This window comes from Fulmarus glacialis, unplaced genomic scaffold, assembly GCF_000690835.1.
Source record: "Fulmarus glacialis isolate BGI_N327 unplaced genomic scaffold, ASM69083v1 scaffold1773, whole genome shotgun sequence".
Lineage (NCBI taxonomy): Eukaryota > Metazoa > Chordata > Aves > Procellariiformes > Procellariidae > Fulmarus > Fulmarus glacialis.
This window is the reverse complement of record NW_009202050.1, coordinates 1-16,782: the sequence shown is the minus strand read 5'-3', so window position 1 is coordinate 16,782 and position 16,782 is coordinate 1. Positions and strand designations below refer to the sequence as shown.

Here is a 16,782-nt window from a genome sequence, read left to right as displayed (position 1 = left end):
CCCCTTTCCCTTTATAACAAGGTTATGCTTTTTCCTTAGCAGTGTTAAAACTGTCACCACTGCATGCAGCTGGGAAACAGGATACTCTACACACGAGGTACTAGGTCCCATTTGCAAGGCGGTTGCTGGGAAGTGTCACTGGCTCCTCTAACAAAAAAAGCTCTTATAGAGGATCCAATTTGTCTCATTTTAAAGGGAAAAAAATTGTAAGTGTTTGTATCAGAAGTGCGCTGGTTCCAAGCCCTGCACGCATTTTCACAGGTCTTTTGATTCAACCACTTATCTAAATCATAAAAAAAAAAATCTGATCTGCTTCAACACTGGAGGAAAAAAAAAAAACAAACCTGAGACTAAAATTTACCTGAGCTCACAACAAATTACTCCCTACAGATATGCATACATGCATTTATATATCTTAACAAGGGTCGAATCCCTGCATTAATGGAGCTAATGATGGAATTTCTTGGGACTTTGCTAGTCTCATATATTTCCTAAGAGGAAAACAGCTTCATTCCATAGAAGAGTGAAATGCAGGGAGAAGAAAGGAGGCCCCTTCTCCCCCATGCCATTTTGGTCCTTTATTTTATTATACTGTGACACCCAAGAGCAGCAACTGCACTGGCACTGTCTGACCCTGACGCCTCTGTGGCTGAATTTCTCTTACTGGAATAAGAGGCAGGAGCTGCGTGCTGCCATCTCACAAATAATTCAGGGCTACAGCAAGACTGCTGCCGTGGGAAAGGCAGCCAGCACTCACAAAGAAGATTTCAGACAGCTGATAATGAGTTCAAAGCCTTCGCTCGTTAATAAGCTTATTTGTTCCCACTACATAGGTCAACAATTCACTTCATAAAAGGATGATGAAAGACTGACCAGTCCAGACAAAATGTCTCCTATCCCTTGGAAATGCTTTCCTTGCTATTTAATTTTCATGGTGCACTATGGGCTGCAAGGGCTTTTGCCACTCCCTTACTCTTAATTTTCCTTGTCTTTAATCATTCTCAGATCCCGCAGGTATGCATGGTGTTTTGCAGACTTACAAGGTCTCTCGCCTGAGGAGCTCCCTGTCCAAAATGGATTGGAAAACAAAAAGGGAGATTCAGCCATTAGCATAGCAGCCAATTGAGCTGAGACCAGGGAGTTTTTTCCCTTTTGTTTGAGGAACTGCTTATTTTATAAATTCAGACTGTGGAAAGGGAGCAGCAGCACGAAAAAAAATCCAAACACTGCTACTCTTCTTGTAATCTTCTTGGTCAGTTGGACTTTGCTGACTGGCAACAATCAGGATGGTATAAAGGAGAGAAATTCAGTGTCACTGAAGAGCAGGTAAGAGGGAAAACTGATTTTACAGGGATCAGGTGTTGTGCAAAGATTACATCTATTTAAATATGATATGGCTGTTCAATACCTTAATGTGTTCCTTGGCTTTGTAGAGCTCTTCATGTTCAACTGGAAGTGGATCTTTTATTTTCTCCTTTAGCTCTTGCAGCCTGCTTCCTAATTCCTTGGTTTGCTTTTCACAGCAGTCCCAACTCTGCTCAGGGAGACCGGAGGAAGTTATAAAAGATGAAGATACTTTATCATGACATATCGAACCACATGGATATGTTACAAAATAACCTCTTCAACCCACTGAAGTAAATAATCATGTGCTCTGGTTATTTGGATTTTCTTTTTGATACATAGTACCACCCACAAGAATTTGGTGCATGGATTTACAGAACTTGAATCCTCTCTTGTATTTAAGGTTTGCCTTACAGAGCATTTCTGCTCGTTTTGTTTTGTCCAACCCGAGAGGCTTTAAACATAGTTTTTGGGCAGGAATCGTATCGATAACAGTATTCAATTTTAAGACATACCTATATGCTGTCTAGCCATGAAAACAAATTCATTGCTCTAAGGAAATAAATATGACTTACCCTTCTGTTCAGAGGTGCAACAACAGGAGGAGCAACAAGTCATGCTAACTCCATCTAAGCTAAATTTTAGCTCAGGCTTCTTGGCCTGAAGCAAGAGAGAGCTCCAGGCCATGGTGAGCAGGAGAACAATCAGAGTGGGAACATCCATTGTAGCAACAAATGGATGCCAACTCCATTTTCCTTTGGAGAATCAGAGGACCACAGTTTTAGCTTCCCACGTGCCCTGGTGGCACATGACAGGCACTTCCCTCAGAGCCCCGTGGCAGCGAGCAGCAGCTCAGCATTTGCCTTGTTGCTACAGAGCTCAGCCCTGGGGATGGTGGGGCAGGGAAGCTCTTGAGACCCAACACCAGAGAAGCAGGTGCCACTTCTCCCTGGGGGAGGGCATCATCTACCTGTAGCGTGCTGCTAAGCTGCACCTTCTTCTTTTCCAGCCGGACCTGGGTGTCCCCCCAACTCTGCTGTAACTGGCTGAGCTCCTCCTGGAGAACAGCATTGGTCTCGGGATCAGAAACAGTGCGCAACTTCTCCCCGACATCGATGATTAAGGAGTACATGGCTTGCCACCTCTGAAGAATCACTGCTTTGCTCTTTAAAAGAAAAAAAAACAAGAAATCTTAAGCTTCTAAGCTGTTCTTAGCAAGCTTTAGAAGCGCACTCCTAGCACTTCACTTGGGAAGAAATGAAGACTCACAAAGGGAGTTACAAGGCAGTAGTTTGTTCACGTTCATGAAAGTGTAATGAATAGATCTTCTCCTATCTACTTTTTTAATTTCAGAAAAATCAGATCCTTTCTGACCTTCTGATCTATAAAACTCTACAATAGCTTTTCACAGACTGAATCTATAGAGTGGAAGTGCAGCAGTTACAAAAGGATGGAAATTCAGTTGTATGAGTTATTCAGAATAAAAAAAACAGTTTAAGTTCTTTTAGCACCTCTAGCATCAACAACTAAGACAAATTTTTCAGAGATAACATCTCTGTTAATCATGACATACTCCAAGTAAAGTAAGCCATCAATAATAATTTGCCTACAACACAAATTGGTCTGTAACACAAGCAGATATGATCACTGTTTCTTCCTGTAAAACAACAGCAGGAGGGAAGGGCAATTTGGAGTAGGAGGGAGAGGACTTTCTGGCTTTTCTCACTAAGGAAAAGCATGAGCACTAACTTGTAAAATCTCCTGAATATCATCTTTACACAGCAGGTAAAAATAAAGATGAAATAAATAGGGCAAGCGACAAATGGAATACTGGTAATGTATTAATCCATCAACATTAGGTGTGTGGGAACACAATAAATCTTGGACCATGCAAATAGCATTCAATAATGTATTTTTGAAGGTTTTAGATTGCCTTAAGCAACCATCACATTCACTGCTTGTTTTTACTTTCTTGTAAAACAAAGAGGTGCATAATTAAATGGAAAACCAAGATATCCAAAATTAATAAAGGAAAATACTTTTTTCCACTGCACGTAAAATGCAGAACTCACTGCCCTGAAGAACTGCTGTCCAGAGCTGTGCATCTTGGAGTGGTGGCTCCAAGGACAGATACCCTTGCAAGTGCTTTATCCTCTGCTCCCAGCACCTCCTGCCCATCCCTGCGTACACAGGACCCACATGGCCTGTCTTGCCACATATTCAGCAGCCATGTCAATAAGTGCATACAGACCTAGAGGGTACCTGCTGACCAGGGTTGCTGCCTAATCTCCCTGGCACCCTGCATTTCCATGTTCATATCAGTAATATTTTTAAAGCATACAAGGCTACTAAATGACAATATTGACCAGGAAGTTTCCTAGTATAATGAGCCTTTCACAATGTCATTGTTTTCTCATCTGTGCTCAGCTTTAAGAAAACGTGTCAGCAACTGTTTTTCCCCAAAAAGCATGTGATTTTAAATCTTTTTACCTTACTGGACAGAAGTTGTTTCAGTCTGAGAAAAAACACAGGTTTTAGATTTATGAGAAATAAATACAGTACCTTGAAATCATGAATTAGATTTCTAAGCTGGTAAAGGCTATAGCAGTCCTGACTCTTCACAGCTATGAGGAAGCTGTTTGTATCAGCAAGAAATCTGCTCAGACTCTGCAGGGAACTCCTGAAGAGCTGCCACTGGCTCACAAGTTCATCGATATCTTTCTTCCTCTGCTGAACCATCCGGATAACATTCTGCCACTGCTCTTTCAGCAATGTGAGCTTGGAAATAAACGCTGTTCTGAAGATGACAAGTGTTGAGTGTTAATATATTTTGACCTCAAGGCTGCATTTTACAATAATTGTGATGGATTTCCATTCTCAATTACAATACCCAACTATGCAAAAAGCTCTACGCAGCCCTAAGCTCAGCCCTGCTCTCTGTATTCCATCTTTTAAGCAATCCAAAGAAACTTTTACATGATACAAGAATGGATAATGCAAGTCATTCTTGCTATTGTGGTATAGCAACATATATAGTACAGCAATCACAGAAACAATATGCAGTAAACACTTCTCTGAAGAAGAAGGTGGTCAATGCAAGTGAGACAAGATCTCTGATTACGCTGCAAAATTGATCTGTGCTTTTACCAGGGTGTAAGTGGGAGTTCAACCATCACTGTACCCTTCAGCAGCGGGACCTAACTGCAAAGTGAAAAGGCTCTGTGTTGTTATTGAACCCATTCAAGCAGTTTTTTGGCCTCTCCTACAACATGATTAGATGATCCAGCAGATCTAGCTGGAGTGGTTAAGACAACTCCCACCTATCAATTCTGCTCCTCTGCAGGAGGCCATGGCCCCCAGAGTAGCTCTTATACAAACACCTGTGTTTGTGGGCCTAGCTTCAACACAAAAACCCAGCAGCTTTGCTTAGTTTAGCCCTACCTTCCCTGGCACTTTTAAGCCCCTACCTTCCCTGGCACTTTTAAGCCAAGCTAGGGACTTCATACTGAAGTGGCTGAGGGGAGCACACACACTGTCCTGCCAACTCTCTGGGAGCAGAAAGCTCTGGCAGAGAGGGGTAATGTCTTCACAGCAGAAATGCCTGAGGCAGTTGAACCTCTGCTCACAAGTATTACTTGCTGCTTCTCACTCTACACTGATTAAGAGAAAAGTATAAGATCATTCTGATAAAAAACAGGTTTAGCTACCATATGTTTTGGATTGCGTGGCCGATGACTCAATGCCCTGTCATGCGTGCCAGGGCAATGTGGATAGTCTCACACCTCTGCACTTTAAAAAGTAGAGAGATCTAGGAAGAGAGAAAGGATCCTTCATATGCAGCATCATCATTACCCTCTGCAGGAAGGCAGCTTGCTGACCGCAGTTACAATTTCAGCGACTGCGGGGTAGCAGTAGACAAGGAAGCCACCTGCCCACGAGCAATTATTTTTGTTAGGCGGAACATCCAGTTATTATCCAAAATGCCGTCTGGCTTGGGCACCTGTATTTCTTTCTTCTTGCACCCCCTCACACTTCTGCAAAATGTGCCAGGGGGTTATTTAAAGAGTGAACCCAGTCAAGAATTTGGGTTTATGTCCTCATGAGAGCAAAGATTCAATACCGACTCCAAGGCAGAGAGCACATTCACTGAATTACCAAGATCTTAGGGAGAAAAACAAATAGATTACCTTTTCTCTGCTTCTCCGGATTCCAAGAAGAGTAGAACTTTTGCTATGATAGAATTAAATGTCTGCTGATTTATGGAAATCTCAGTTTGCAGCATCTGAAAAAAACATGAGAACAGTTTTAACTATTCACTGAACAACTTTTGCTATGAAAGCTGGTTCTGCTGCTCTAGAGTGACAGCATTTATTTAGTTTTAAATGCTGAAAGCTCTATTATTTTCAAGTGCTAGTGCCAAATACATCCTAAAAGATTCCACACTTTTTGGATACCAGGGGAAATTTGCACATATGTGATAGCAGAACCCACCAGGAGCTGTATGTTACAGGTAATTTGAGGCCTGATGTTTGCTGGACTCACGAATGAGAAATGCAGTCTAGACAGAAACCCATAAAAAAGGTATAAAAAAGCTACATATAAGGGTGAATTTACTCTTTATCACAAATAGCAAAAGTTTATTCTACAAATTTCATTGCAATGAATGAATTGTAGAGGTCTAAGTAAAAGAGAGAAAATAACTTTCTGTGGACCCTAATGAATATCACTAATGTGCAAAGACTTAACACCCCATGGAATTAGCAGCAGTACTTTGGGTAGTGTGAAGCTGTGGTCCATTGCAGCAACACAAAGCTCACCCTAACAGCTCATGATGTTTAGCATTTACCACATGATTTTTTTTCTGTATTTTGGTTGTTTTTCCATCCTCCCGCCGCTAGGACAAAGTCTATAGATAGACACTTCGCTTAGAATTGCATCCACATGCTACTCATAGCATGCAGTGTACCTTCTTCTCTGAATGGATACTGTCATACATGTGTAAAGCACCATCTCTCTATAACAAATAGCAAGTGTTTGAAAAATGCCAGTGAAACAGATTTCCACTAAAATCTAACAACTGGTCAAAATGGAAATATGCTGTGAAAAGATTTCGTTTTAAATGCAGTTCTTTCAGAAACTGGTAAGGTTTCTGCCAGATCGCCAGCAAAGTGCCAAGCTAGTTGCCACAGGCTTCAGTATTGTAGGACAGGCAGACAGGTGAGTAATCTCAGGGTTGGAGAAATCTAGGACTTCCATGATGCAACTCTTGAGGATGCACTCATAAAGGTCTGATCCCTGCAAAAAGGGATTCATCCATTTTGGAAAAGGATTTTCACATTTCAAAGTTTTCCTCTGATTAAGGCCACATGTCAAGAGTGAAATGTTCTACAACACTGCCCAGATCTAATTTCAAAAGGCATAGTATTTTCTAGTGATTTCCCCCCACCTTCACCATTCAAGAAGATGCTTCCATTTTTAGAGTTAGCTTTACCTCATATACTCTCTGTTGCTTCTGCAGTTCTTCAAACCGTCCTGGAATATTTGTTTTTAAGGCCTCTTTCATTTTTTCTAGGAATTTCATCCAGTTTTCACATTTCTGAAAGAATTTCCTTTCATCATCTTGAGTTCCCTCAAGCACACTGTAAAACAAAAATTATCAGAAACTATTGTGTTGGTGCTTGTTTTTCTGGATATGTTTGCATATGGTCTAACATGGTAGTTAGTAACACTAATGTAGTAAGGTTTTGCTTGGCACTTTGCTACATTCTTCACCTACGAACATCCAGATTTTTGCTTCAAGTGACTTGGAATACAAATAGCCACTGAATAATCTGGAGTAAATTGAAAGGGCAGGAATTCAACTTGGAAAGCCCCTGAGAAAGCTGAGAACAGATTGCAAGACTTCCCATGCTTTAATTTGGTTTTGATTTTCCTCACAGAAAAGGAAATGCTTAGTAGTGATTTTTTTTTTGCATTTCAGACCTGCAGCGTTCCAGAGCAGCTGCTGTTTTCTGACTCCACTGCCGGGTCAGGCTCTGCATTTTCTTCAGGGTGAAGTCACTGAGTGGCACCTTAATGCTTGCTTCATTCAAACTCTCTATGCTTGGAGAAAGCGCAGCAAGCTCCAGTGTATGATTCTGGAAGTAATAAAATAAATTAATTGCAAAAAATACTGCCTCTCTTTCATTTCAAAGAAATATAGAAGTCTTTTCTGTAGGAAACATCTGAACGTTATGCATCCAAAATGCTAACCAAAAAACATTTCTGTGTTAACTTTGAAGAATATAAGAAACAAAAAAGTCACAATTCCCTTACACAGGGCCCACTTTTCCAACAGTACTGAACAGATACTCAAGAGCTGGTACTTGCAGATTTACTTCGTACCCTACATTGAGGGCAACAGGGTAGGTCCAGAGCAAAGCTGGGGAAAAAGATCTTCCATCAACCCAAAATCTATGTGATTTTCCTCCCCTCCATGCAGGCATTTGGTCTGCAATACTGTCGCAACCTGAATCTCAAACCCTGGGTTAGGAGATGGACTAGAGTTTTTATGAACTTAAATCATTGCTTTTTGTGTTTTGGATGAGATTATAGTTACTCTGATGGAAGTGCTGTAACTATGATACTTGGGGAACAAAGAGTTTCTTGAACAAGAGCTGGTATTCTACAGACACTTAAATCCCAAGTATGTATCTTTTTGTACTTAAGAATCCAAACCTACCATGAGCAATTCTGAGTTGTCTGTTTCTCCCTCTAGACAGAGACTATCGAAGGCATCTGTGCAATTCTTGACATGACCCTCCAGTGTTTCAAGGCAGTTCTTGAAATCCTCCAGTTGTAAAAGATTGAACTAGGGTGAATATTGCATATTTACGTTAATTATGATTTAATATACATATTCAGTATACAAAAAGGAGCAATAAGCAGTATTGTCAGGAAAACAAACAGATGTTAAATCCAAATTCCAATGTATTTATAACTCACTAACTGAACTTTTTCTGTTTTTACACTGCATAAGGGGAAAATTTAAGCCAAAGCAGAAAGCCAGAAACTGAATCTCTAAATCCTGAGAGATTCATAAAAATGTATAGAAGGAATAGGGGCATCTGCAATACCTTTTTGTAGCTTTGGGCTGTTTGATTTATTGTGAAATTGGAAAGCCAAAACTTAGTTTATCAGAGGGAAGAAACCTGTGAAAATGAGCTTCCTCTGAGCTACACACAGGGTCTGCTCCCACGTGCCTACAGCCAAGGCTGTACAGATTACATGAGCTCTGTCGAGAGAAATAACTAGGGCTGGAATTCAACTTTTTTATTCACTAGGTTGGTTTCTTTGGGTCAGGGAGAAGAGCACTGGGGAAGCTTTTTCTTTCTTGAAAGAGTTAAGCTCCACATCTCTAAGAACACTGAAACAGCAACATTTTTATAAGGAATGAATGGCAAAAATTGGTGTGGGGAGAGAGACAGTTCTGTGGTAATGCTACATGGCTACACCAGAGAAAATGACTACCCAGAAATGAACTTTTTCATGGAGCAAGAAGTTCACAGGGAATACGAGAAATCTGTTGCCTTCACAAAGATATCTGGCTTCCAGCCATTGAACTGTGCTGGTAGATGGAGTCATCAATAGAGCCGGTTGAAAATTTCTTGATGAATTTGGGTTTACATTAGAACAGAGTAATTCATTGAAACCAGACTTTTTCACAGGAACAAACTAGTTTTACATCAGTAAATGTACAGCAGTACATTTGCATGGAAGTTTTCTCAGGAATACCTGTGCAGAGGGGAAGTCAATCCCACAGCACTCCTGTGAGCACAGCATCATATGGGGAAACCTGGATCCAGGTCCCTCCCTATTCTGCCTGAACAGGGATATGAATCTGGTCTTCAAAATTACATCAAATGACCACAGTTTTCCATTTGGTTTTAGGCACATTGTGTGCACTCTTATCAAAGTGAACTGAGGCCCTTAGGTTTTTTCCAAGGCAGAGCTGAGAAAGCTTACAACTTACTTCGAAGTTCATAGAATAAAAATACATTTCCTAACCTTTAATCACCTGAGGGTCCTGTACTGTTTGACTGTAATAGGTCCACTTACAAAGGCTTCTTAGAGCAACACAAGCAGGTACGAAGGGTAAAACCCTTCCTTCATCTGTCCCTCTGGCTTCATGTATTGTTTCTTTACACAGTTGGTCATACTGTCAAGTTTTGTTTTATTGAAATTTCATTTCAATTCAAGAACTACAAGGCTCTAGTGAAGAAGTTACCTCACACTGACAGCTAATTTAACCTTCAAAAAAATACCTCAAATTCATCTAACTTCCTCTGCAACATCTTTTCCAAATAGGATGCTCTCTGGAGCGGCTGCAGCTTCTCCAACAGAATGGCTTGTGCAGCTGTCCCAGCCTGCTGTTTTATCCTATCAGCCAGCAAAGAAATCTGGGTACGGCATCCTGCTATGTTTTGAAGGCCATGCTGTAAATTCTGATGAGAGAAGGGGAAAGAAAAAAAAGTCAGCAAATGAATCAGATCGTCATTCATGTGCCACTTTCATTTAGTATCTTTTGTTGCTGTAACTAAGCTCTTTTTGTTGATCTCCGGGAGCCAAATTCAGCTATGGTGAAAGTTTCAGTCTTTTACTCGGAGGATAATGGGAATTGCATCCATTGACTACAGTGCTGGGAAAGGCACAGTTCAAAGTTCAATGGAACACCAGTGACTTCAGGCAGTGGGATACTACTGCTACAGAGGAGACTAGGGAGACAAATCAGAATATCCCTCTCTACAGAATGGATTTACACTAGCAGATGGAGAAACTGGCCCACACTGCAGATGAGAAATGCTATTATGTTACAAACATACCAGTATTTTGGATCCCTTAGTGACAAGAGGACTATGGTTTTGGTTTTATTTCGTCCCCTTTACTACAGAAATGATGCTATAAAATTAAACTCTAAAGGCAGTACAAGAACAATGGGAGTCATTTTATACTTGTTCAATGTACTTGGTTATTTTTTTTGACCTGGACAACTGCCATTTACTTTTAGCCATGAAACCCCCTGGAATTTACCACTGTATGTTGTCTTTCTGTGAGTAATGAACAAAGACTTCTGATTGGTAGCGAAGAGTAGACACGTTTCCCTAAAAAGCAAAATGACTCTTAGTTCCTGACCCCTGTCTTTGGAATGGATCATATTGTAAACTCCACTTCAGCCATTTAGTAAATAACCCATTTTGATTTCTTACTCTCTATATAGGACTTTATTTTTATTTATTGTGGCGACACAGTTCCATAAAACCATAATCTTTCCTAATATATACTAGAGGAAAAGAGTAGAGAGATTAAAATACAGTTTTGTAATGCACACATATTTTCACATACATGTTAACTCATATGCCATATCACTGATCCCCATTCTTCTAACTCACCACTTTCAAAAAAACACAATAAATTCCGTGTGTCCTACCCACACATAACAGGACAGGATCTACAGTGCTAATGGCACTCTAGTGTTCATGCTTTGCTTAGTAGGTACAAAACTCTTCCCAAAAATTTCCAGAAAATGTGATGCCTTTTTGCTGACATACTGATGAGTTTATGTCACAGCCATTAATAGATCAGAAGGAAGTGAAAATGTTTTGTTCTAAGCTTTGCTGCTGTCCGTTGTTTCTGACACAGGAAGAAATATATGAGTTCTCTTTCCCATAATGTAAGGTTTCTTAATTGGCCACATGCAAAATGGAGTACTTTGGACTTCTTCGAATACGTGGCTAGAGGTTCATAAAGCATGATAAATCATTGCTCTGTCCTGAAATAAGGATTATTATATTTCTTTATTGCAGTCTGAAGAAACCAAAAATGTCAGAACCTAATGACAGCTTTGCTGCCTGAGAGAGTCAAATGTACCCTGTGGTCTCAGCATGACATCTCATTTGCCTAAAGTCAGAAGCATTTAGAATAATCTAATAAGCTCAGAAATCTGTGAACTTATCAGACCAGGCCAAAAAAAGCACTAAACCCAACTAAAACCAATTTGAAGACTGCAGAAGACCTCAAGATGGTCCTGTGTTCTGGATAACTAGTCTTTTTTCTCCAGCTATCGTTCTAGTAGATATTATCTCTCCTCCCAAGCAGTGCCCCATAAAGTAGATCATTTTTGGTTTAATGATTCCTTCCAACACAGGCCTGAGTCTTTGTATAGAGCAGAAAGGGGCAGAGATGGAATATGATTGCTCCCTTCTGCTCTCTTCTCATCCTATGCTAACACTAGTTTGGTTTGGTCTCAGGATCTGGGCAAAGTATTTAAGCGAAATAAAAAGGTGCCTGTTAATGGAAAAAACCCACAGATTTTATGGTTTCCACTGACTGGATTTGGGGGAGGAGGGGGAAGAAGGTGTTCTTTTGATTTGTTTCTCAAAATAAATCCTGGTTTGTACCAGGCAGCAGAAACATATTCATGTACCTTTATATCCTGTATCCTCTGCTTCAGGGTTTCTATCATGTTATCCTCAGGCATGTGAGCATCCAAGAGCTGAGTGCACTGCTCTTTGTGCTGTTGTAACTTGGCTGCTGCCTCAGTGCATAAAGTATCAAAGGGCTCCCAAAGCTGCAGGGTTGCTTGTGCTGCCCGCAGTTGATCTGTGATGTCTTCATTTACTGAGTTCCACCTACCAACATATAAAAGGATAAGAGCATTTTCCTAGCAGATTCTCCTCCAGAATATGACTTGGTGTAGGATTCCTGTGGGAGTCTCTTTGCATTCATACCCATGTTACTGAAAGCCCGCTGACACAGCACCATTTTGTGCTCTGTGATCCATCACAAAAAAGGTAGTATCAGCTACTCCTCACAGAGGTACCCTTAGACAGGTGAGTCGTATTAATATAGATTTAAAAATCTGAGAGACATTCAAGTCCCGCCTCAGCAACTGTTTTTTTTTTTTTAAATAGTAATAACGGGGGGTCTTTTTTGCAAGCTTACCTAGTGTGTGCCTCCGTGCACTTCTGTTCAATAATCTCTGCAAAGGAGGGGGAGCAATTCTTCTTCAGGTTAGTGGCAGCAGCCTGGAGCTTGGACCAACTTTCTTCACCGTTCTCTGATTCATCTTGAAGAGACTGCAAAATGGATTATTAGAATTAGTTGTGGAGATGAGCGACCTAAATATAGCTTCCCCTACAGATTGGTAGGGAGAGGGTGGCAATAATGCCCCACGTTTGCAGCACGGATTAAAATGTTTGTGAAAAATCTAACATCTGATCCTAAAAATTAGGAAGTTAAAAGAGATGTGAAATGGTCCAAGTTAAAAAATCATTCAGGAGGCCTATTTTAAACTGAGGTCTGGAGGGCAACTGAACAGTTGACTTTGTGCTGGAGGAATCAGAAACCTCAGGCTTGGGGATCTGCCTGCTGTGACCCAGGGCTGCTGCACCCACCCAACCCAAGCCACAGCTTTTGGGAAGGGGAATCCTGGGTCCTGGACCTTGACCCTAGTGCTGTTTATATGCGGAAAGATGCTTTAGTGCAAATAATGCTTTAATGCAAAATGTGTCAGCGGTCACCAGCACAGCAGCTGGGACATAGTACCCCAAGTGGAGTGTTCAAATCACAGTTCTAGAGACATGGTCCCTTCACCAGTTTTCTCCCAGGTCTCCTTCAGTTCTGCACTGAGTCCCAGCATCGATGCACAGGCATCTCCTTCTAGGTTATGCTACAGCCTTATGGCAGGGCATTTCCCTGGGAAGTGCAAGCAAAGGGGCAAATTTCCTTTCAATCAATGAGCCGAGAACCAACATCTTTTACCTTTAGGCAAACACATACAGTGATGGCATTTCCTTTGCCAGCTGTATTTTCAGCCAAACTTCCTGCTGCCCATGTGGATTAGACATGGACTGAGTAGACATTAGCATGCGGGATAGTGGTGGAGTGTACATGTCCATCTGGACTCTGTAGTGCAAGGGGGCATGAGGACCTGGTGCTTCATATGGGGATGCCTTCCAGCACGTGCAGAAGACTAAAACGTCAAAGGATCTTTGCAATCCAAAATGGAGGCTCTGCTAGCCCACAGTAAGGCAGACATGGTAGCAGCTGACCTGTACTTCTCTCTTGAACCTTAGTTCCTAAATTGCACCAAAGTTGAACTTATGTGCTAAATAAAGAAGTCTAAAAATAGTCCTCAGTGCCTCTGGAGGTTAAAAAAAAAAATATTCCACTGTCTTCAATGGCACTATAATAAAGAGGAAGTTGCTCAAATAAATTTTTCTGTCTTTTTCAGTGGAGTTTGTTTGTCTGTTTGTTTAAAGGCACAGAAGGAAGTACAGAAATAAGACAGCTTGAGTAGATTTACCTGGAGAGTTTTGACCTCGTTTTTCAAAGCTTCCAATGACACTACAGAAGGTTTGCACTGGTCTATGCAGTACAAATATCTTGTCGTTATCAGGCTGACTTCGGCATAAACTTCGTCATATACTCTCCACTGCTCCAGTATTGACTGCATTGAGGTCTTTAACTGTGCAACCTGCAAACGAACAACTTTTGTTACTATTTCTTGGGTAGTCCTGACATATAAATCACCTTTAAATTGACTTAAAAAATCTAAGCTCAATGCTCACTCCATGACAATCCACAAGAATTTCACAAGTTGGAGTATTTTCCTACTCGGTAAGGAGTTGTGCAGGCTTCAAACCAAGCAGTAAACAGTATTTAGAATGAAGTATAAGAATTTGCTGGAAATAAAAATTTAACCAGAGTTCAAGGTAGCACTATTCTGTCAGCCATAACTCCAGAATGCCCCAAGAAGTAAAAAGTACTGAAATAATGAACTGCTTACTCCTTCCTGCCAAAATTAACCTGAAGTGGGAGGAAGTTGAGAGCCTTAATCTTCTTAGGAAGCAGATAGTTTGAGCCAGAGATCAAGTTTCCGTTTAATGAAAATTTGAACAGAAATTGTTTCGTATGGAAGACGATGCTGCTACAATATTCTGGACAGCTATCATCCCTCTTACGCCATTGTGCTCTAATAATGCAGGCCCGCCTGAATCACAGTCTAGGAACTTCAGGATTCTCATATAAAGTTAAATGATTTCATTATTACAGTTGTTTAATCTATATGGGGGCAAGCATGGTTTCCATTTGCCACATACTCCTAGACATTGCAAACACAAAACCACAGTCCTTCTTCAGCGTAATTTGACATTTTTATCCTTCTGTATCAGGTAAGTACATAAGGCATGTCCTGGATTAGGCAAAAAATTCATCTAGTTTAGTATCAGTACCAGATGATTTGAGAAGAGCATGAAAACCAGGCAAGCAAACAAGCATGTCTCCACGGGACCTGGCAAAGCCAGATGCAAGATTTCAGTTCTGACTATGCATCTACACAATCGAAAATGAAGACTTTTCTACACCATAGCGCACACTAAATAGACCGCATGGATCATTGTATCCTAGCATCCTAGTTCCAGGCACGCAGGAGTAGATGGATTAATCATCCCTATTCTCATTTGAATCATAGTATAGGTGGGAGGAATCTCTAATTGCTTTTTGTAGTCCGCAGCTAATTACTGCCCACACAAGGAAGATGGAAAGACATTGTGCTCGTGAAATGTCTCTGGGCCACAGACTCACAGTCTTGAGATCAACCGACAATACAATCAAGGTATCACATCTCCTTAGACCTATATTTGAAATCACAGCCTGCTGCTGAGAGCAGTCACCCATGGGAAGAGAGGTGCACTCGGTGTTTCATTACACATGCAGACAACTAGGCTGTAAGAACATTCTGCAGTTTGTAAGTTTGATACTTAAGTCATAAAAACACTAAAATTAACGTGACCCGTGGTGACTGTAAGATAAAAAAAGCACTAGGCTGTCAATCCTGCCAAATTCAATCCCCAGCTCTACAGTGGAATGAAAAAATTTCATCATGTACACATACAAAAATTTCTCTGCTTTCTTGGTAAGAAACAGCCACATCATTTCTGTTGAAACCTAAAACAAGAAGCAGCAGACCCATCCTGGACTGACATCTTATGTGGAAGAGTTCAAGCAAAAGGGTTCAGGGTTCACAAAGTTTTGAGGAACAAGAGCAAGGTGTTTATAATAGAAAGTGTAAGAGAATCTTAACTATAAACACAATCACTGCATCACATATAATCCTCTACAGTATATGGTTATTTATTATCACAAATTTAAATCCATAAATGTACTCATTGTTATATCTTCTGCACCTATCAATTACATCTAGATAAAAAAGATCAGTTCCAAGTATAAAGATAATTTAACTATAAATGCAAACTGCTGGGGAGTCAATTTGCATGGGAAACCAATCTGCCAGACTCTCCTTGAAGCAATTGGAAACTACATAGGATTTGAAGATAGCAAAAGCCATCCAGGTGTGTGGATGAAAGAGCAACCGGGAGATGGAAAAGCGACAGTGAGAATAGGGCAGGAGTACGTAGCTTCCACCAGCGTACTACAGGGGAGAAAGACCAGGCTGTGAAAGAGAAGCAGATCGAGTAAGAGAGTTTAAGGTTTCCATTTTCATTCTAACAGAAAAATAGCAGTGCTATTTCTTTATTTTCTTAAACTGCAGATGGGGGTCTGTCCCTCCTCCCCCTGTATTCAAACTACTTCGAGATCAGACTTTTTTTTCCTCTCTCAACCTTGTAAATACATTAATTTACATTATGGTAAAGACTTAAAAGGAAGTTCTTAGAAAGGTTAAGATTAAGAGTAAGGAATACTTTGCACCTTTTTTGTACCAGCTCTTGCCATCGCATGAAGAAGATTAATAACACTGGTGGTAAGAATATGTACTGGAGGAAATCTGAATGCAAACAAAGTTTTTACCTGGCTTACAATGCTGTCCACCATTTCACACAGCTCAGCTATCCTGAGAGACAGAGCTTCTGGGGTTTGTTCTGCACTACCATTCAAAGCCAAACTCTGTTTGAGCTCATCAAGAGTTTTGGATTTAGTTGTGAGTTGATTTTCTAGCTCCTGAATGAAAAAAGAAAAGAAAAGGAAGATAAATAAGATCTTTTAATGAGACCATAGAAAAGCTTAGCTTAGATAAACATTCCTTCTTCAAGGCAAATTCTGTGTAATTCTTCAGCCATGCAACACCACCACCATTTCAACTCTGATGGAGAAAAGCTGCTTTACAGTAATTCAAAATGACAGTGGCTGCTTTAGACAGTCTCCTGCAGGTAGAGCTAGAATCAGTCCATTTAGTGTCAGCATGAGCACTGGACATCATGCTTGGGAAGGAAATCATCAGGAGCTAATCCTCAGCCACCATTCAGGCCTCTTTGTACCTCTCCAGATGCAAAAAGTTCTTCTATTAATGGAGCTGAACTTTTCCCTGGACAAGTTAGCATTCGGGTCCTCCTTTGCTCCAGCAGACAAAGGTAAGATAGAATCATAGAATAGTTTGGATTG

At 40.7% G+C, this 16,782-nt stretch overlaps 1 protein-coding gene across 1 annotated transcript in view; it reads right to left on the bottom strand.

Annotated features, from left to right (window-relative positions):
* LOC104072291 (nesprin-2-like) overlaps window positions 1-16,341 on the bottom strand; it is a gene marked incomplete at both ends in the record, with an annotated part of 39,653 nt that extends 23,312 nt beyond the window's left edge. Inside the window, 12 exons of the mRNA XM_009574129.1 lie at window positions 1,409-1,534; window positions 2,315-2,509; window positions 3,907-4,141; window positions 5,532-5,626; window positions 6,836-6,983; window positions 7,327-7,481; window positions 8,066-8,194; window positions 9,648-9,827; window positions 11,807-12,011; window positions 12,325-12,458; window positions 13,688-13,858; window positions 16,192-16,341. Coding sequence (XP_009572424.1) covers window positions 1,409-1,534; window positions 2,315-2,509; window positions 3,907-4,141; window positions 5,532-5,626; window positions 6,836-6,983; window positions 7,327-7,481; window positions 8,066-8,194; window positions 9,648-9,827; window positions 11,807-12,011; window positions 12,325-12,458; window positions 13,688-13,858; window positions 16,192-16,341 — 1,923 coding nt within the window. The remainder of the gene's footprint in view (window positions 1-1,408; window positions 1,535-2,314; window positions 2,510-3,906; window positions 4,142-5,531; window positions 5,627-6,835; window positions 6,984-7,326; window positions 7,482-8,065; window positions 8,195-9,647; window positions 9,828-11,806; window positions 12,012-12,324; window positions 12,459-13,687; window positions 13,859-16,191) is intronic.
* Between the last annotated feature and the right edge of the window lie 441 nt (window positions 16,342-16,782).